Raw genomic sequence first — 22,213 nt, 5'->3', positions numbered from 1 at the left:
GAACATGAGGTATGAGATCATAAGGAACTGAAAGAGCCCATTAAGGCTGTGAAACTATGGTGGCTATATCAGAGGTACACAACAGGTGGGACTCTTGTTGTGAGATTTCCCAAATAATATATGGGCTTTCCATCATAGCGCATTTTCGAGTATGTCTTGAGCTAAGTTGAGCTGGAAATGTGTTTGGAAATGTGTGTGTGCGTGCGTGCGTGCCACACTGTATGTAGTTTTCATTCAGTTTCTCTGGCTCATTTGTTCAATAACGGCAAAGCTGCTAATCCCAAACTTGATCAGTCATTGTGTGATAAGGAAAACTAATTTAAGCAGGCTCTATTAAAAATATATAGCCTTATTTCCTTATGTTTTGGCCTATCTAACTATTCACTAAAGCAAAGGCCTGTTAAACCATTGCATTGAACCCACTAGGGGGTATAAGTGAAAAGGAGCATGCACATTCTTTAAATCACATTTCATTGTCCAATGCTTAAACAATTCTCACCAATCACAGCTCCAAGCACTGAATTAACTTATTAATGTCAATAAATAACAATTAATAACTTCTGTGGCCATTCAAAACCAGTGTGAATTGGCTTTTTTATTTCAATTAACATTTTTAATTTTCAACAATTTATGCCAAATTATATAAATTAAAATATATGTATAGCCTAATAAGTTCTTAATTTAATATTCTGTAGCCTAATAAGTTGCTCTCCATTTCATTCTCTGAAGGGGGTCCATGGACTGATATATAAAACATACATTTCTGGTTAATTTGGTTCTTCTATAAAGCATAAATCCATAATTAAAAATGTGTAATTAAATTAAACCAGGACATTGCAAAGAATGTAAAGGTAGTTACGCAATTGAAAAACTGTCAACATTATATAGTATAAGGTAATAATGTTTGCTTGAAATATAACATGTTTCAAAATGTTGTAAAATTATTTTAAAAATGTATATAATATATAGGCCTATTATATGTGTTTTATGTACACTTAGAATATTTACTAAATAATGTATTATATAATTATCAAATATTTATGATTAATTTTATATATACTGTACATTCAGAACATTAAAACAATTATACAATGTTTTTATATTAATAATAATATAATAATGTTATTAATGTTTACCATAAAAAGACTTTACTTTTAACTATATATATGATGCACCAAAATATGTCAAGCATTCAGTGAAACTCAATGAAATTAAGACTGTGCTTTTTTTATTATTATATACAATCGACCACTCACAGAAGTCATTGTTGGATATGTTCAATGAAACATTGTGACTCTTGAAGCTGGTTTCATTTTAAGAGTGAGATGAAGCAGTTTATCAGCCACAAAGCTTCAGTCTGTCTCTCTTACACTTCTGTTCTGAGGCATTGAGGCATCTGTTTTTTCTTCATGTCGATGTTCTTTGAAGTCCAGTCTGTAGCAGGAATTTGGCACATCTTTTGTGTGTGGAGGGTCCAATTCTGGTTGGTGTCCCGGGAAGCTTCTCGGCTCTCTCTTTGGTTCTGATAAAGTGGAAATGCCAGGTTCTTTACAAGGCATTATTATTATCATTATTATTTATATATATATATATATATATATATATATATATATATATATATTCTTCACAGAAGCTTACTTTGATAAACTGGCCGACCTTCATATTTGTTATAACTGGAATAATAAGTGGTTTCAAAATAGTGGGAGAACTGCGAGGGGAGAAAACATTAGTATTATTTTATTGTTAAGCACAAAATGAATTAGACACTAAAGATACAATACAAATGTAGGAATGTCACTGTACCTACAGAAAGATAGCACAAGAACACTTTAAAAAAAGCAATAGTTCACCCAAAAACTAAAATCATCTCATTATTTACTCACTCACATGCCATCCCAGGTGTGTGTGACTTACTTTCTTCTGCAGAACACAAAAGAAGATTTTTTGAAGAATATCTCAGTTCTGTAGGTCCACACAATGCAAGTGAATGGGTACCAAAACTTTGAAGGTACAAATATCACATAAAAAAAAAAAAAATCTTGCTTATAAATCTCCACTTTTACATTCTTCTTCATGCATATCGCCATTCGCCACCTACTGGGCAGGGAGGAGAATTTATAGTGAATTTATAGTGAATTTATAGACTCAAATATTGATCTGTTTCTCACCCACACTTATCATATTCTTCAGAAGACATGGATTAAACCACTGGAGACGTATGGATTACGTTTATGCTGCCTTTATGTGCTTTTTGGGGCTTCAAAGTTTTGGTCGCATTCACTTGCATCTTTTAAAATCGTTTATTTTCTGAAGAATGACAAGTGATACACAACTGGGATGGCGTGAGAGTGAGTAAATGATGAGAGAATTAAAAAAATTGGGTGAACTATCCCTTTAAAACACTAAAGGCATAAGAAATCTGATGGCCTCCGTTGTTTCCTGAGCAATACCGACCTGATGAGGCAGTGGACGGCGTAACGCCACAGTTCGACGGGTGTCAAACCTCTCTTCTGACCAGTTGCCAATGAGGGTGGTATTTGAATAAGCGTTTTCGCTCGTTGAACAACGCCAACCATACTGACGAAATTTCGCCTCGTCGGTGTAATCACACCAGACCTCACATTGCCCAGACGCCCGAAGCATGTATTGAAAAGGAGGGCCATTTTTCATCGATGAAGACTCCTTGTTGTTATTGGACATCGCCATAGCTGCCACATATTTCGAGCCATTGAAATTTTGAAATAAATATTTTTAGCACAATTATGTTTTTATGAATGTTCTAAATAATTATTCTCTGAGAGTCAATCAATTTTAATGATGCTGCCATAATGGACCCTTTTCACATTTGCAAGTTTAGGACATGGAAGTAAACTATCTAAGGGCGTAGATTTGGCTTAAACACTTTAAATAAATGAACACATTGATCACGGAATCTACCCCCCTGAAACTATCCACCTTATTTAATAACAATATTTGCCTTTTTCTTTTACTTGAGTGTGGGCCACTTCCGGTAGTCCTGTAAGCCACTATAGGGAGAGCCACAAACAGCCTCCATGTGTGTGTTTATGTTTTAATTTGACATTAAACATTACTTTAACTGTTCAGCCGGTTCCTGCCTCCCCGTTCCCCATTGCACTGTATTTATTAGTCTTTGTTAATGTTAGTTAATAGAAATACAATTCATTGTTAGTTCATTGTGCATTAACTACTGTTAACAAATATATCTTGCATTATATATTATAATGTATTAGTATATGTTGAAATTATCATGAACTAAGATTAATAAATGCTGTCAAAGTATTGTTCATTCATGTTAACTAATGTTTTTAACTAATGTTAACAAACGGTACCTTATATTGAAAAGTGTTACCAGTTTTTCTTTTAATTACTGATATAACAGAAAGAATAGGCTAATGTTTGATTATAAAACTGATTAACAAAAGCAAGGTTTACAATATTAAATAAGGCAGAAATGCATCATCACAGACTGTGAAAAGGGTGCATTGCAGGAACATACTGTGTGAATATATATATATATATATATATATACACACACACTCACCTAAAGGATTATTAGGAACACCTGTTCAATTTCTCATTAATGCAATTATCTAATCAACCAATAACATGGCAGTTGCTTCAATGCATTTAGGGGTGTGGTCCTGGTCAAGACAATCTCCTGAACTCCAAACTGAATGTCAGAATGGGAAAGAAAGGTGATTTAAGCAATTTTGAGCGTGTCATGGTTGTTGGTGCCAGACGGGCCGGTCTGAGTATTTCACAATCTGCTCAGTTACTGGGATTTTCACGCACAACCATTTCTAGGGTTTACAAAGAATGTTGTGAAAAGGGAAAAACATCCAGTATGCGGCAGTCCTGTGGGCGAAAATGCCTTGAAATGATGCTAGAGGTCAGAGGAGAATGGGCCGACTGATTCAAGCTGATAGAAGAGCAACTTTGCCTGAAATAACCACTCGTTACAACCGAGGTATGCAGCAAAGCATTTGTGAAGCCACAACATGCACAACCTTGAGGCGGATGGGCTACAACAGCAGAAGACCCCACCGGGTACCACTCATCTCCACTACAAATAGGAAAAAGAGGCTACAATTTGCAAGAGCTCACCAAAATTGGACAGTTGAAGACTGGAAAAATGTTGCCTGGTCTGATGAGTCTCGATTTCTGTTGAGACATTCAGATGGTAGAGTCAGAATTTGGCATAAACAGAATGAGAACATGGATCCATCATGCCTTGTTACCACTGTGCAGGCTGCTGGTGGTGGTGTAATGGTGTGGGGGATGTTTTCTTGGCACACTTTAGGCCCCTTAGTGCCAATTGGGCATCGTTTAAATGCCACGGCCTACCTGAGCATTGTTTCTGACCATGTCCATCCCTTTATGGCCACCATGTACCCATCCTCTGATGGCTACTTCCAGCAGGATAATGCACCATGTCACAAAGCTCGAATCATTTCAAATTGGTTTCTTGAACATGACAATGAGTTCACTGTACTAAAATGGCCCCCACAGTCACCAGATCTCAACCCAATAGAGCATCTTTGGGATGTGGTGGAACAGGAGCTTCGTGCCCTGGATGTGCATCCCACAAATCTCCATCAACTGCAAGATGCTATCCTATCAATATGGGCCAACATTCCTAAAGAATGCTTTCAGCACCTTGTTGAATCAATGCCACGTAGAATTAAGGCAGTTCTGAAGGCGAAAGGGGGTCAAACACAGTATTAGTATGGTGTTCCTAATAATCCTTTAGGTGAGTGTATATATATATATATATATTATTGCTGACATAAAACAATGACAATAATTACAAAATAATTCTCACCTGTACTCACCAGGCTAAAGACGGGCATAAAGCTATGTGCTTCTTGCTGTTGTTTGCCTCCATGGAAACGCACATGACGCAACCCTACTTGGAGGCCAGAAACCAAATACCTGTGCATCTAGATAATTAGACAGATGCAATCAATCCTTCACTGAGTAGTAATTGATTTTTGCTTTCAAGGTCTCATCATTAAGAACTTTTGATACCAGACCATCATGTGATTCTGAGTATCAATGATCACAGCAACAGGGGAGCAAAGCAGCAGCAGCTCAGTTTTATTCAAACTATTACATCAACAAGCATTTACAGTCTATCAAGCAAACAATTTTCTACACTGTCTACATGTATTCTTTCACTGAAGACTAAAACCTAATGTGAATGGTGTGCCTTGTTTGATACTTTTGCTACAAAATAGTAGGTTGAGTTGCATTGTAGAGGTAATGCATATGGACAAACACTGTAAAGTGCAGAGCAGAATCATGAATCGTGTTTCAATTCCAGAAGTCCAGCAAGCACACACTCCTAATAGCAGTAGAAGTCCCATTTCTGAAAAGACAAAAAAAAAAAAAAACCCACTTAATTGTGAAGGCCCCTTTATAGTTGTATCCCACAGTATGTAATTTCTCATAACATTTTAAGATACGTACATCAGTCTTGACCTCAATGTCTGCAGGCATTAATGCATGTGTCTCTTCAACAACACTGCTGGGGAAATATCCCAGACGAGCCTCCTGCTCTCCATAATAAGAACCTTGAACCTAAAAAAAGATTTTATGTTCGGTAATACGTTGTGACTTCATTCTCATTGGAATTTTATTTTATTTTTTTGCAGCTTACTTATTGATATACATAGATAATCTATAATACAGTACTGATTCTTACACTGCCAGACCAGAAGAGGTTCCCACGGTCTTTTAGCATAGCATACACATAGACAGACTGGCCCTGGTGTATGGGAATGAAGCGACAGTCTTGAGGATAATAGTCCTGCAGAGCTCTGGCAATGAGAATGGGATCTGTGTATACAGAAACACACAGCTTAGATTGACAGATGATGTAAAATGTCAAGCAGTGACAGTGATGTCCTGCAGTGTGGCATAATATACTTCATTTTAAAACAACTTAAACAGCATTGTTCTGTTTGTATAAATATCCGACATGATGTTTTTATGACCTCTTATAAATTCAGAGAGCGCGTGGGATATTTGCAGTTGAGTACACAAGTTTGCTTTAAAATGATTCTGTCATAGAATATATACTGTAGTTAATGAGATAATATTAATGGGAAAATATTATATTCATAATTACAAATTCTATCAGTTATATCCACGTTTGACATTTTTATGCACGACTTTGCCTTTTATAATGTTGACCTTTAGAACACATAACATCAAGACGTGTCAAAATTGTTAAACCTGTGACAAGTTATTGAATGTCTCTTAATTTATTTCCTGTTTTTCCCCCTTTTCTTGCTATTATCCAATGTTGTTTAATTTGTGCATTTTATTTCTTCATTTTTTGGGGGGGATAATGGTCTATCTGTCATCTTTTGTATGCTTACCAATCTTTTAATTAATAAATATTCTTGGGTAGTAGTAGATGCATTACATGTCCATTAACTTTTAAATCAACATCAAGAATGTAAGGTTAGAATATATATTGCCATATAAAGGAATGTGTATATATTAGGTGCTGTGTGAGTTTTTGAAACAAATGAACTTTTATTAGAATAAATATGTAATGTTGTCTCTAATGGATATTCTGGGTTCAGTACAAGTCAAGCTCAATCGACAGCATTAGTGGCATGATATTGATTACCAACATTTTTTTTTTACTTGCCCCTCCTTGTCTTAAAAAAAAAAATATATATATATATATATATATATATATATATATATATATATATATATATATATATATCTATATAAAAATCTGGGTTACAGTGAGGCACTTTCAATGGATGTGAATGTGGCCAATTTTTGAAGGTTTTTCCAAACGTATAGCCACAAGACATAAACACCATGAATGTAAACATGATTTTAGTTCAATAAAATCACTTTCTAACCTTTTCTGTGTAACGTTATATCCAAATGTACAATTTCTTTGCCATGATGATGTAATGTCAACAAACCCTAAAACCCTCAAATGACTGTAAAAATGACAATTTAAACAACATTACAGCTCAAATAATACTTTTTAAACAGAAGAACTAATGTAAGTGCTTTTATAAAATTATATGCTTCACATTTCTGCCTTTAAACCCTCCATTTGTGGCCCCATTCACTTTATTGTGCCTCACAGTTACACAGATTTTTTCTTTTTTAAAGAAAAGGAGGGACGAGTCGAAATCATTTTTTGTGGTATCAACATTATGCCACAAAAGCTGTCGATTGAGCTTGACTTGTATTGAACTTGGAATATTCCTTTAATATGAGGTCATAATAACTATAAAAGAATTAGCAAAATACTGATTAAAATAATTTTTATTGAGCTAAGCATTTTACACCACAGGTCTATTTAGTGATTTATGTATTTTATTTAGAGAATTGCAAAAGAGCTAAAAAGACTTACAGAAACTCATGGAAACTAACTTACAACACAAAACACACACACACACACACACACACACACACACACACACACACACACACACACACACACATGTTGTGTTTCCATGTTTTATGGGGACTTTCCATAGACATAATGGTTTTTATACTGTACAAACTTTATATTCTATCCCCTAAACCTAACCCTACCCCTAAACCTAACCCTCACAGAAAACTTTCTGCATTTTTACCTTTTCAAAAAACATAATTTAGTATGATTTATAAGCTGTTTTCCTCATGGGGACCAACAAAATGTCCCCACAAGGTCAAAAATTTCGGGTTTTACTATCCTTATGGGGACATTTGGTCCCCACAAAGTGATAAATACACACTCACACACACACACACACACACACACACACACACACACACACACACACACACACACACACACACACACACAATCCTAAAATCTTGATGTATTAAATCTTGATGTCAATGTTAAATGTCAACCACCCAAGATGGGTAAAATTAAAGAATATAGTAAATTACGAGTAAATTGTTTGTTATTAAGCTAAAATGAAACAGACATTTTTAAGTGATACATTACAAGTGAAACACAACATTCTTAAAAAGTAAGCTCTGAAGGAAATCTTCAATTTGACAATTCTAAAGTTCCCCCACAATAATTAATTAAAATATTTAATTACTGAAACATTCGATATGCTGGTTTGCATAACTCACGGCTGCATTCTGAATCGGCGCACAGCTTCTTGTCTGAGAGCTTTGGCATCTGCTTGCCTGCCTGAGTAGCCAGTGGCAGCAGGCCACACAGAACCAGCAGAAGGGCCCAGCTAACACAGTGTTTCTCCATCTGCGTGTGAATCTAGTTTGACTGAATAGTGGACTAAAGCTCAAGTGGGAGGGGCCCAGCTGAGGCAAGCACCCCCCTTTTCCATTATATGACAACAGGAAAAAATGCCAATAACACCCCACTCCATGACCTACAGTATATTTACTTATATGGTAAATAAGAGTGTAAAGACAACATTTAAACATTAAGCATAAACTTTGAGCTTTATTATTTTTTTATTTATTTATTTTTTTTTACAAATGAAGCTCTCTCTCTCTCTCTCTCTCTCTCTCTCTCTCTCTCTCTCTCTCTCTCTCTCTACTCTATATATATATATATATATATACACTGTATATATTTTGTCTCTCAAATAATCCAAGCTATGGCACAGGGCCTATTACTGTAACTAGCCTCATTCAGGGTCTGTAAGATGAAATGGAGTCTGGACAACAGGAAGTCTTTATGCAAGTTTTACAGGGTTTGGCTTGTGTAGGTATTACTAAACCTGTCTGACTTCCCTTTCATGCACACTTAATTCAGTGTACCCATGGTAAGAGACACAGCCAATCAACATGTCCCATAGCACCTATGTACAGACACAGAGAGACATTGCCAGTGGTTGAACAAGCCGTCCTTTTAGAGCAGTGCAAACATCAACAAACTCACTTTGGTTCAAGGGATACCTTATGGTCTCTCTGACACATTTATGTATTTGGATCAGCATAAAATATCATTATCAGCCTAACTGAGATATATATATATATATATATATATATATATATATATATATATATATATATATATATATATATATATATAAAGGTTTCCAACTACATAGTAAGTAATTTCTTGTTATCTGTTTTTTGTAGGAATGTCAAGCTGTTCTCTCCACTGTTTGTATAGGTGAATTACCAAAGAGAGGCAGCACTGACCAGATTACCTAACAGCCACTGAATGGGTTCTTGTATGGTAACAGATTTATCTGTTGTCAACAGTATATGAAGAAGTTTTTCTAAAACTATTATACAATCATCTATTTTTATTTTTGTATGAAGTATGTTGTTATGTTGTAATTCTAAATGTGAGTTTAATGAGTTAGTGAAGATAATTTCTATAGGATTCTATGGGCAATTGTTTTCCTAGTCCGATATTTACATATCTGCAGGAAGAACATTTTTACAGCAGCTTTTTTCTATTGTGAAGAAACATTAACACTATAGTTACAACAAAATATACAACAATATACAGAATTGTAGCACAACAGCCAATATCCATTCATAAATTAATAATTTATGAAAAACATCCTTTGTTTAGCCTACTTATTGATGACAGGTTATTTTTGCTCGTTAATTCCTTAAAGGAAGTTTATGAAATCTGACTGAAGTGTGAACATTTCTATATATAAATATATTAAAATTTCCCCAAACAATACAAAATGTTGTGCAAAAAATAATACGATTTTTATTAAGAGAAAATTTGTTGTATAAAAACGTTTAACATGTTCCATAAACTTCCTATTTTACACCTGTATGTGTGTAAAACTTGGCCAAAAGTAAAAAAGATTTCGAAATTACCCTGAACTACCTCACCTGAACGTCTGACGTCAGTGTCACCTATCAAGTTTGCGTGAGCCCGGCTCCTCCCATATATTTGAAGATGCACTGAGGGGGTGTGGCTTGGTTATCTTCCCAGCTGCGATTCCAAGGAACCGGGTAGTGCCTACCTGTCACCTTCCATGCTAAATTTGGAACAGGAACTTCCCAGGTAGGAAAAACAAAGCGTTACTAGTATTAAACGATCAGTATGGACATTTTGTAAAGCTTCTAGCAAGCGCTTTCCTATCGAGATACATGACAATACTTTTGAAATAACAAGTTCTGACTTGTTTTAATTGTGGTTTTATTTAGAGTAATGCATGAATGGCTTGTTTTCTTATGTAAACATGAGGCCATTTAAATGTGTTTAAGAATAAATAGCTAATATAATAATTATAAATTATAAATAATAATAAATGATTGAACAATAATGGAGTTCCACGTCATCTTAGAATAAATGGCCTACTGAATATCTTAATCAGATGAGTGAGCTGGTGTATATGACAACCATGTAATGACTGAATGCCTCTTTTTCTCCATGAAAATCCACAGACAGGGAAGCAGACTGTCTTAATCAGGAAAATACTGTTCAGCTGAACTCAATAGAATGATTGGGGATTGTCTGCCACATTTTAAGTTTTAGTGGTAATGAGGCCAGAGCCACCTCTGTCTCAGTCACCAACTAAACCCTTTAAAACCTGTTTGGCCAATTTTATGGGGTGTAGTCACTGGGCCACTGAGGAGTCTTGAATGACTAATGGAATGTGAGCAAAACACTGAAACTTTGTTATGTCAGTCATGTCCACAAAAGCCAGCCCATAGACAACAGTAGAAATGCTCCATGAAGATATTGAGAGGAATGTAAGCTCTTCATTATCCTCTGGAGGATTTGATATGGTCAGTAAATACACCCACCAAAACAGTTATTACCTGTTCTGACATGATGTTTTCGTCCATAGGAAGATTCACAACTAAGGTCCCATATGAGCAAGCCAATTGACGATTACACCCTTGGAGGACGTTTCAACCATAATACTCTTCAAGTTCCACCCTATATGTGACACTTTAGATTGATCACCTTTTGAACCTGAATACACAAGAAGGAGAACATAGTGTCAGGTTTTGATATCAAGACTTGCTTTCCTGCTAAAAGGAGCCAGAGATGCAGTTAAGCAACCTTTGACAGTGAAACAACCTGTAACTATCAGGAAGGTCACTGTGACTGCATCTCATCTGGGAACACTAGGGAAAAACCAATGTTTTCATCCAAGAAAGCGAACATGCCCTCTCCCATCCTGGAGGATTCTTTCTTCCCCTTCTCTTTGTCAAACTCTTCCAGTCACCGGATCATGGGTCCTTCAATAGGAATGGATGATCTTCTGGCCTCACCTCAGGATGGCAGCAGTCCTACACTGCTGGAGAAAGACCTGATCCTTGCTGCAGAGGTAGGCCAAGCTTTGCTGGAGAAGAACGAGGAGCTGGCTGCCCACATAGAGCAGATGGAGAGGGAAATGGAGGTATGAGGGTCGGTGGCAAATAAGGAGCCATGCAAATAAGTCAATAAAAATAAAAAACACCTAAAAGCATAATATAACTCCCCATATACACTGACCGACCACTTTATAGGTACACCTGTACATCTACTTATACATGCGATAATCTAATCAGCCAATCGTGTGGCAGCAGTGTAATGTATAAAATCATGCCAGTGGGGATTTCTTTAAGACTGCAAGGGAAGCTCAGCTTCCCCTATAATGTCAAAAAAATAATGGTCAAATATGTACTATTGTGTAAACAATTTATTGACTAAAAATGCGTTAGAACACGTTCATCTCGAAGACGAGTTCGTTCAGAATCAGCTACATTACATATAGCAGGTCGGCTGACTCGATTTACTTCTCATACATTCCCGTAGCGTCAGTGCATTTCCCTGTTGAAGCCGAGCGTCCATTGACTTCAATGGGGCTGCTATGAACAGTTTTTTTCAGTGCTCCGAAAATAGACGGTCATTGGATAAATTCTGCGATTATGTCCCGCCCACGGACGCTCAGCGTCTCTGGGGGTGAATGAGGAGTGGGCTGGCCCGGACTCCGGGCTTCCGCGTGATGATTGGAGGATCTGTCGAAAGACTGCATCTCCATTTGATTGACAGCGAATTTGTACTATAAGAAGTCACTGAAGCTATTTCGCGCTCAGTCCCATCGCGGATTTCTCAAGTGTAGTTGAAAGACAAACTGCTGCATCCTATTTCTTTATATTTGTTTGGCGAAATTGCTTGTCAATTTGCATAATACATTTCACACAATTATACACCACATTGCTTGTTTCAGTTTTACCAAGTTTAATATATTTTGTTTTAGAGCGTTCGTTCGTTCATTCATTCATTCATACAGTAGGCTAGGCTAGCGTCGTACGGGTGAAACTGCGCACGATGGCAGACGGTGCTAATATTGTCGACCTGATTTTGGCGAAGCCATTTGAAAGTCTTCCTTACGAGGAAAAATTAGAATTAAACAGCAGGGCAGATCAACACCTAAGATTGATTTAGTACAAAAAATAGGGTAAATAAGTTTTTAATATAGGCCGAAAATGAGCTTCCCCTCTTTGAAAGACCAGCAGCCGCCACTGAATCATGCAGATATGGGTCAAGAGCTTCAGTTAATGTTCACATCAACCATCAGAATGGGGAAAAAATGTGATCTCAGTGATTTGGAGCATGGCATGATTGTTGGTGCCAGATGGGCTGGTTTGAGTATTTCTGTAACCGCTGATTTCCTGGGATTTTCATGCACAACAGTCTCTAGAGTGTAAAGAGAATGGTGCAAAACACTTCCAGCGAGTGGCAGTTCTGTGGGAGAAAATGGCTTGTTAGTGACAGAGGTCAGTGGAGAATGGCCAGACTGGTCCAAGCTGACAGGATGGTGACAGTAACCCAAATAAACACGTGTTCCAACAGTGCTATGCAGAAATGCATTTCTGAATATACAATATGTCGAACATTGTGGCGGATGGGCTACAGCAGCAGAGGACCCCTCTGGGTACTACTACTGCCAGCTAAGAACTGGAAACTGAGGCTGCAGAGGATACAGGACAGTAGACAATTGGAAAAACATTGCCTGGTCTGACAAATCTGGATTTCTCAACACAATGGTACACAAATGGTAGGCCCATTGCAGCCTCAGTTTTCTGTTCTTGTCTGACAGAAGTGGAACCCAGAGGCACAAAGATTAGCAGTAAGTGGCAAGTAGTTTACACATTGTGATTCAGATTTCTACCCTTGGCCCACCCAAAAGGCTAAAATGCATCCTAGTACCAGCACTGCTTCTACCTCAGTTAAGAGACTAAACAGTTTGACACTACAATGATAAATCTTTTTTTTTTATTATTTACAAAAATATTAAGTAAAATAAAGAATAGAGACAATAAGGCATTAATAAAAGTGATTCCAATGTTCCAATGACTCCAAAACTTTCCAATGCAAATTGATTTTGAGTGTGAATTACAGAGACCTCGACTTGCATTTCTCAAACAGACATTCTGCTCTTACACTACTTTTATGATTTGGTGGACTTGAAGACATATTTAGTCTTACCATGAAAGGGAGATTGTGAATCTGACTTGAAGTGTGTGTGTATACCAGGCTGCTCAGCAGGAGAAGCACATGCTGCAGAGACATCTGGAGGTACGGGACCTCGAGGCCAGTCAGCGGGAAGCAGAATTACAGGCTGACATCACAGGGTTACGTGAGCGACTGGAACAGAAGCAGGTTCAGAGTCGAGACCGGCATCGCGAGGAGAGCGAGCAACTCGATCAACTGTCCAATCACAACCAGAAAATTGTGGAACAGCTGGCAGAGGTGACCAATCAGAAGCCTTCATGAATTCCCCAAAAGATTCTGCAAATCTTTTTTCTGATTATATTGGGCAATGTGTTTAGTGACGTAATAAGACTGATCTGATAGAGTTAAGATAAGTGGCTGGAATGCAAAAGATCAGGTTTAGGATTTCTTAAGTGTAATGTCTGTGTTTTAAACTGTCCCAAAAAAGATGTTTGATAACATCTAACCCTTTACTTGCTGTCTCTCTTTTTCTCTTTCAGGCAGTTTCAGTAGAGCATACTTTGCGCACTGAACTTCGTGCTCTGAGGGAAGAGATGGAGGATACAAGTTTCAGTAAATCCATAAACTCTGCTAGACTGAACAGTCTGCAAGCAGAGGTATGCATTAGCAATGTAAAGAAACCGAAGTAGTGTCCAAAGCATTTTGGGCATCATTAGTGATCTCATTAATCTATCAAGATCCTTAAAGATTAAAGTTGTATTACTGTCTGCTCAGTTTGACACATTTTACGTGCATAAATCCATTCACCAGAATTACACAAAAATCAGCATAGGAAATGCAAAAAAAGTGCATGCATCAAAAAGCTCTGCAGAATTCAAATGTATGTTAACCAAAACAATTTACACATCCTCCACCTCTTGTAAGTTAATTTGTTTTTCCTTAAAAACTTTTTTAAAGTGGATTAATAATATACATCATTTTTTTCAGCTACCAACAAGAGTAAGACTCATCAGCTTTGAGTAGCACGCTCTCATACTGAACTCAGTTCGACAGAATTCTATGTTGGAACTCTGTTTTTGTCAGTTACATTTGTTTTCACTAGTACTCTTGTATTATAGAACAGGTTTACGAAGGAGCGCTGTGCTCATATGGATGAACGACTCAAGTCAGCTCAGGATGACAATGAGCACCTGAGATCTGAGAGGGATGGACTGAGAGAGAGGGTGATGGAGCTGCAGACCAGCATGAAAGAAAAAGAAAATGAGGTGCGAAATATGGTCTGGGTAGGGTAGATACAGTATGTTATACAAATGCCACATACATTTTGAATTATACATTCAACATAAAAACAGATGTACTGTATGAGTCTCTTTGAGTGTAAAGCCACAATAGGGCTGAATCCCAATATGTATATTTCTGCATACATATTTTTCAACACCTCTAGCTAAATTCATTACTTAAACGAATAGTTCACCCAAAAATAAAAACAATTCCCTCATGCCATCCCAGATGTCTATGATTTATAGTGTAAAAGGAGTTATATTTTGATATGTTCTCACCCAAAACTGATTGGATCGCTTCAGAAGACGTGGATTTATCCACTAGAGTCGTGTGTATTACTTTTATGCTGCATTTATGTGCTTTTTGGAGCTTCAAAGTTCTGGCCATCATTCACTTACATTTTGAGGACCTACAGAGCTCAAATATTATTCCAGAAATCTTTGCGTTCAGCAGAAGAAAGAAAATCATACACATCTGGGATGACATGTGGGTGAGTAAATGTTGAGAGACTTTAAATTTTTGGGTGAACTATCCCTTTAAAACCTCATTATTACTGTTGGAGGCGTGGCAAATAAGTTTGTGCATGTGCTCTTGGTTCCAATCTGGCCTGTGTCAAGTCTTGATCCCATTTCCCATCTCTCTCCTTTAAAAATGTTTGACTACTAACCCAAAACAATGAAATTGGATTTAATAATCACTGCTTTTAACATTAAGTTCCTACATCTCAACACTGCCAACACTTCAGCCTCGCTTTCCTTGTCAATTTTAAACAATTGAAAAGTCACAAAATCCTCTTCTGTAGCGCAAAGGGTTTTGTGGGCAATATTAGCCAGAAAAAGTATGCACAGATGCACACTTACCATCCAAGTGCATTTGGCATACTATTTGGGACACACTAAATCTAATTCCACATACCATTTAGGATGGATGGTATGCTAAATGAGCTGCAGCCCAAGTTCCATGGCATGGCTTTGACTTCTGGTTCGGTTTCACAGTCCTCAGACCCCTTGTAGAGTTTCAGTGTGGCTGTCTCTGGCTCTTTCACAGCTGGAGCAGGAGCACAGCATAGTGTTTCAGCTGCGCACAGTCAACCGGACCCTGCAGCAAAGGGTTCAAGCCCTTGGAGAAGAGGCCAGTCTGGGCGAGGCTACCTGCTTCACTATGTCACTACAGAGTGAGATCCAGCAGTCTCAGGTAGCTCTTACCCTTGCAGTGGATCCCAGTCAGCTTAACAACGATTTACCCAAGTAGGCTACATCCAGAAACAACATTATTATCATCCAATGGGATTTTCAGGTTTATGGTTAGGTTAAGGCTTAGGGCTCAACATTATCAACCTACGCTACATGGCCAAAAATAGGTGGACACCCAAACACCACACCCATGTGCTTGTTGAGCAATTCATTTAAAAACCATAGACATGAATAGTGAGTCCACTCTGATGGAAGGCTTTTCACAAGATGTTGGAACATGGCTATGGGGATTTGCTTCCATTAGATGCCATCAGGGAATATGGGCACTGATGTTGGGTGATGAGTCCTGGCTTGATGTTCCAATTCATCCCAAAGGTGTTTAGTGGGGTTCAGGTCTGGGCTTTGTGCAGGTCAATAAAGTTCTTCTTCACCAAACAATGTAAATCTGTTCTTTATGGACTTTGCTTTGTGCACAGGGACATTGTCATGCCAAAACAGAAAGGGGCTGTCCATAAAGTGTTGACACAAAGCACACAAGTCTCTAGAATATCCTTAATTTACAGCATACAGTGACTTATTTTTGCTGGAATTAAGGGGCCTATCCAATCTTGTTAATTAGAAGGGGGTGTCCAACCCCTTCCCCTGCAAGGAAAGTTTTTATTTTTTATGTTGCAATAGTATTATGAATTCTTTTTTGTCAAGTACCTTAAAGGGATAGTTCACCTAATTTTCATTTTTATCTCATAATTTACTCACCCTCATGCCATCCCAGATGTGTATGACTTTCTTTCTTCTGTAAAACACAAATTAAGAATTTTACAAGAAGCTCTGTAGGTCCTTAAAAAATAAGTGAATGGTGACCAAAGATTTGAAGCACAAAAATCCACAAAGTCATTATAAAAGTAATCCAGTGGTTAAATTCATGTCTTCAGAAGTGATATGATAGGTGTGGGTAAGAACAGATCAATATTTAAGTCCTTTTAAGTATAAATCTCCACTTTCACTTTCTTTTGTTTTTTGACGATTTGCATTAATTGTGCATATCACCAACTTCAGGACAGGGATGAGAATTTATAGTAAAAAAGGACATAAATATTTATCTGTATCACACCCACAGTTATATCATTTCAGAATACATCGATTTAACCACTAAAGTTGTATGGATTACTTTTATGCTGCCTTTATGTGCTTTTTGGCACTTCAAAGTTCTGGTCATCATTCAGTTGCATTGTATGGACCAACAGAGCTGAAACATTCTTCTAAAATTTTTCATTTGTGTTCAGCAGAAGAAAGAAAGTACACTGAAATACACACCTGGGGTGGCATGGGGGTTAGTAAATATTTGGGCGAACTATCCCTTTAAGTGTCTTTTGTCAACAACTTTCCTGAAACCAAGTTTGTGACACAATATGCAAAAAGAGACCATATCATTGAATGCACATATAGATTTGCTACATCAGTAATTATTGATTCCTAATAAATTTAAACTGATAAATGTTGCGCTGTACAATCCATGTATTTTTTGTTTGTATTTTAGTCAATGATTACACCTAAATATTTAAAATACAGTATTGGACTACTTTCACTCAATGTTGAGATGGGAACATGTACTTGGGTTTATCATGTTGTTCATCCTAATCCTTACTGCTGATTGGTATAATGGACTTTTGGCTACATGTGCATGCTGGTAATTCAAATTAGCTGAAAATGAACGTCCACTAATGTATTTGATGTATTTACAAAAGAAAGCAATATTAATTTTATTTCAGGAGTCTTTAGGTTTATCTATACAAGTATGCTTGCTTTTCTCTAAGCCCATCTCTCCTTTAGAAATTAGGCAGACATTTTCAGTCATTTATGACGCCTTTCTATTTCTGCTGACTGCTTGAAATTTAATTTTGATCTCCAATAGGCCAGAGATACCATTCTGGCCCATTCAGCCATTCTGCAAGAAAAAGAGGAGGAGATTCAAAAGTTACAGAAAGAGGTTAGTCCTCATCTCATAATACGATGACATCAGATATGATATCACAATGGCATGTGGACAGACAAGAGTGTCTACATCTAAGGTGACCGGTTGTTTTTGTAAAAAAAAAAACATTTTACAAAATATTTTATCTTTCATCAGCTACAGTCCAGAGAAACAGAATTAGAAGGGTTGTGGGAGGAGCTAAAGCTATTTCAGTAACTGTCCCGGTAAACCTACCTATAGGTGAGAACTGGATCAAAGTGTTATTGCAATCTTTCATACATTGCCAAATGAAAGCCATCTTTTGTGGTGGTGTTGCTTTTTCCATGGGTCGTCTTTAATGCTAGTGATAAAGTGATAATCTACTGATCTGCAGTGATCCATGACATTTTTGCATAAGGGGAATCTGACTGCCCTTTTGTCCAACTGTTCTCTCTCACTTTTTGTTAACAGTGTCTTGGAGGAGGAGATAAATTTAGCCCGGCAAGAACGGGACGCACTTAACCAGCAGCTTTTGAACACAATCAAACACAAGGTAGCACTATCTCAGGAAGTCGAGTCTTGGCAGGTTAGTAACCAATTGCTGGTAACCACATAGCAACATTAAGAACACCTTTTCAACCTCATAGCAATGCCCTGGTAACCACCAACAACACCCTAGCTTTGTGTCTGTGAGTTTTGAATGGGGAAACCACCACTCATATTTGTAAAAGTCTACTTTTGTTCTGTTCTTTGTATTGAAATTTCTGTTCTAGGAGGACATGCGTCTGGTGATCTGTCAGCAAGTTAAACTCCAACAACAAGAGAGGGAAAAGGACATGGAACGGGTAGCTTTCCAAAGAGGCACTCGCACCTCTAAATCACTGCGTGTACGTGGGGAAGATGGAAGAAAGGGGTTCTTCTCGTCACTCTTTGGGGGAGACTGACAATAGACTGAAAACAGTACAATAGAGATTGACAATGTTGAAGGGATGGTAGTGCTCACAAAAATTAAAAATTTGTCATTCACTCACCCTCATGTTGTTCCAAAGCCATATGACTTTCTTTCTATAAACACAAAAGGAGATGTTTGGTAGAATGTTAGTTTCAGTCACCATTCACTTCATTGTATGAAAGAAATATGCAATGAAAGTGAATCATGACTGAGACAAACATTCTCCCCAACATCTCATTTTGTGTTTCATGGAAGAAAGACCAGTCATACAGGTTGTCATATGACATGAGGGCAAGTAGATTTGTGTATAAATATGTGTATATAGAAAATAAATTACATTTATTCCACTTTGGCATTATTGTACATTTTGTTTCTCAGTATTTATTTTCAAGAAAGTGCTCAAATCATACACACAAACAATTGTATATTGTACAGCAGTTGAATGAAAAGGAGTCGTCGAGAACCGGCTTGACGATATAAATAATAGTTCTAATGATAAACTACATGACAAACAAACACACACATACATGACGGACATGTCCGTAAACAATCTCTCTCTCTCTCTCTGCACCACCGTACACAATTGGCCTTTATCCCTCTCGGAGGCTTAATTAGCCTGATAAGGGACCGGTTGTGTATAATAACGACCCCGCCCTGTCACATATAGCATTTATCAACGTTATTTTTCTTGATACTATACTATAAAATGCTTCCTAAGCACCATGTGCTGACTCAATTAAAGGATAGTTCTCCACCTCTCATGATTTACTTACCTTGAAGCCATCCCAGATGTGTAGGACTTTCCTTCTTCAGCAGAACCGAAGTGAAGATTTTTATAAGCAGATTTCAGTCAGTTTGTCCATACAATGCATATTAACAGGTGACATCAGGCTGCTTTCTGTTTGATGGTCCAAAAGGCATAATTAGGCAGCATAAAAGTAATCCACATGTCTCCAGTCGATCAATTAATGCCTTCTTTAGCAAACCGATTGGTTTGGGTAAGAACAATAACCATAATTAAAATGTTTTTAAACTTTAAATCTTTGCTTCCGCCCAGCTCTGTCTTTCTGTTTGAAATGAATTAACTCTAGCGTGACGTTCGTTCCTCTGTTGTGTACAAAGCGCGCACTTCCGACTTCTCACGTGAACGTCACTGATGCGACGACTGCTGGCAGGAAGCCATTTTTTAAGTTAATAAGCTTTTAATTATAGATTTATTTTTTTTACACAAACGTATCGATTTGCTTCAGAAGACATTAATTGATTGACTGGAGACATGTGGATTACTTTTATGCTGCCTAAATGTGCCTTTTGAACTGTCAAACAGCCAGCAGACTGATGGGACCCGTTTACATGCATTGTATGGACAAACTGAGCTGAAATCTGCTAATAAAAAGCTTAAGAAGGAAAGTCCAACACATCCAGGATGGCTTCAAAGTAAATAAATCATGAGAGGTTGAGAACTATCCCTTACAATTGATCCCCACAAGGGTCTTTCAACATTCAGTTCAGATATGGAATATGGTGACCTGTAAATTTTAAACCATGGTCTGTCCTCCTAGCTAGAGGTCACTAAATGCCTCTACTTTATATATACTTAGATCTGGCCTTGGTTCATATCCACAGCCTGAGGAAGAATCAGGCAACAGGGAGACATCATCCTCCTCCTCAAAAGACATTACTCCTTTACAGCAATAGCCTGATGACTGCGGACAAGTCTGTTTCTCCATGCTCATGTCCTCTTCATGATCTCTATCCATTTCTGAATTCTGGAGTTTGTTCAGAGTATTCGTTATTGGGATTTCAGGCAAGATAACGCTGGAAAGGTTTATGTTAGAAGTAAAATTGTCATCGTATATATCAGATATGATGTTTTCTTCACTCTCTTCTATATCAGTAGCCAGGCTGTACTTTAGGAAATACTGATTTAATTTCTCGGCCTCCTCATCTAGATTGGGCACATAGATATTAGATTCTTGATTGATGATGGATGGTGGGTTGATTACAACATTAGTAAGGCATACTCTCTGATGATAGAACAAAGAGCCATCTACACTATCCTCCTCAAATGCAGAAACACAGTCCTCTGGGTTTATAAACACCTTCTGCCATGCCAATGTAATTGTTTGGGGTTCCTCAGGGGTTGGTTTTAGGACCCTTTTAGTTCCTGCAGTGATGAACTGTGAAGACATACCCATACTTTATAAATATAAATGGCAGTTAAATTATGAAAACACACATGAATAGAAAACAACACAAATAGAAGAAATGTTTATAAATTATTCTTATATATTTATTGAACATACAGTTACAGTGGGATCCAAAAATCTGAGACCATACAAAAAACAAAACAAACAAAACTATTTTCTGGATTTAATCATGGATAGTGGTTCTGCATTTAAAATTTGTTTTCTTAAAACTACTGAATGTAATCTCAAATAATCATAATCATAGCTTTTGTTTACCATTAGCATTCATTTAGCATGTTAGCATTAACTGTACTAGCTAGGTTATCATGGAAACAAATTCATACAAGTTCATTTAACATGTATAATTTGGTTGGATTTACTAAAGGTAATTAGTTTCCTTCTACTTGTTAAATGAACTCATATGAATTTGTTTCCGTGATAACCTAGCTAGTACATTGAATGCTAGCATGCTAAATGAATGCTAATGGTAAACCCAAAGCTATGATTAGCTTTGCAGTTGCTCAATGAGTAGAGCAGTATAAAGCATTCTCACCATGTACCTGGCCTCAAATGAGTTCAAGCTTCACTCTTCACCCCCACCCCAAAATAACAGAAACTAGTTCTCAACACAACAAAACGTTAAAAACTACAGAGACACATTATACTATTTCTCTCACTATCAAATGCCATTACATTATTATTATTATTATTTTGGTGAAATGAACAAGGGAGGATTCGGTAAAACTGACAATAGTGAAAGTTAATTTTTTTTGGAGCGCAAAAGTAACAATTCTTTATTTTGTACTTTTGGAATTCAATACAAATTTGGTTTTACTATACATGTTATTGTCTGCATAGTAATTTGATCTGAAGATTGATGTATGGATGTATCACAAATCTGCTCATATTTTGATTAGTGGCCTAGACTTGTGAATAATATTAAATATTCCTTCATCATTTTACATCATAACAGTTACTTCTTTCAAATTATATAAAAGCCTAAAGCGTTTTGTTTATTTCCAGGCTTAAACCCCGCAATAATTGTCAACACTTTTGAAGGAACATGTTTCAAAATCTCACAATGTTCACTTGGGTATTTACACACAACATATGATACAGGAAACATAATTTTATAGTGATCATAAATCAACCTAGTAAAAGACTAGCAGAGCTAAATGAAGTTCAGTGGTATTGAAGTACATACCAGGGCATCTGGAATGCAGAGATGATTGATTTTAGGCCTAATGTGGT

The 22,213-nt window shown here is 37.1% G+C and overlaps 3 protein-coding genes across 3 annotated transcripts; 1 reads left to right on the top strand and 2 right to left on the bottom strand.

The window, feature by feature from the left end:
- Positions 1-1,255: 1,255 nt before the first annotated feature.
- Positions 1,256-4,516, bottom strand: cfap68 (cilia and flagella associated protein 68). Its single transcript, XM_052114918.1, has 3 exons — positions 2,455-4,516; positions 1,639-1,708; positions 1,256-1,522 (listed from the first exon to the last, which is right to left on the bottom strand). Exons 1-3 carry the CDS (start codon positions 2,704-2,706, stop codon positions 1,353-1,355), a joined length of 492 nt encoding a protein of 163 aa, XP_051970878.1. The 5' UTR covers positions 2,707-4,516; the 3' UTR covers positions 1,256-1,352.
- A 582-nt stretch (positions 4,517-5,098) lies between these two features.
- Positions 5,099-8,272, bottom strand: mia (MIA SH3 domain containing). Its single transcript, XM_052114907.1, has 4 exons — positions 8,134-8,272; positions 5,726-5,859; positions 5,491-5,601; positions 5,099-5,389 (listed from the first exon to the last, which is right to left on the bottom strand). Exons 1-4 carry the CDS (start codon positions 8,261-8,263, stop codon positions 5,366-5,368), a joined length of 399 nt encoding a protein of 132 aa, XP_051970867.1. The 5' UTR covers positions 8,264-8,272; the 3' UTR covers positions 5,099-5,365.
- A 1,644-nt stretch (positions 8,273-9,916) lies between these two features.
- Positions 9,917-19,121, top strand: bicdl2 (BICD family like cargo adaptor 2). The gene is given in 11 exon segments (XM_052114832.1): positions 9,917-10,006; positions 10,797-11,354; positions 13,478-13,693; positions 13,936-14,052; positions 14,515-14,661; positions 15,725-15,871; positions 17,783-17,857; positions 17,999-18,043; positions 18,045-18,082; positions 18,293-18,407; positions 18,595-19,121. Coding segments are annotated over 10 exon segments (1,332 nt in total). The 5' UTR covers positions 9,917-10,006; positions 10,797-11,093; the 3' UTR covers positions 18,766-19,121.
- Positions 19,122-22,213: the final 3,092 nt, after the last annotated feature.

Source organism: Xyrauchen texanus, chromosome 4, assembly GCF_025860055.1.
Source record: "Xyrauchen texanus isolate HMW12.3.18 chromosome 4, RBS_HiC_50CHRs, whole genome shotgun sequence".
In the NCBI taxonomy this organism is placed as follows: Eukaryota; Metazoa; Chordata; class Actinopteri; order Cypriniformes; family Catostomidae; genus Xyrauchen; species Xyrauchen texanus.
The sequence above is the reverse complement of the archived record's forward strand: the minus strand, read 5'-3'. Positions and strand labels throughout refer to the sequence as shown.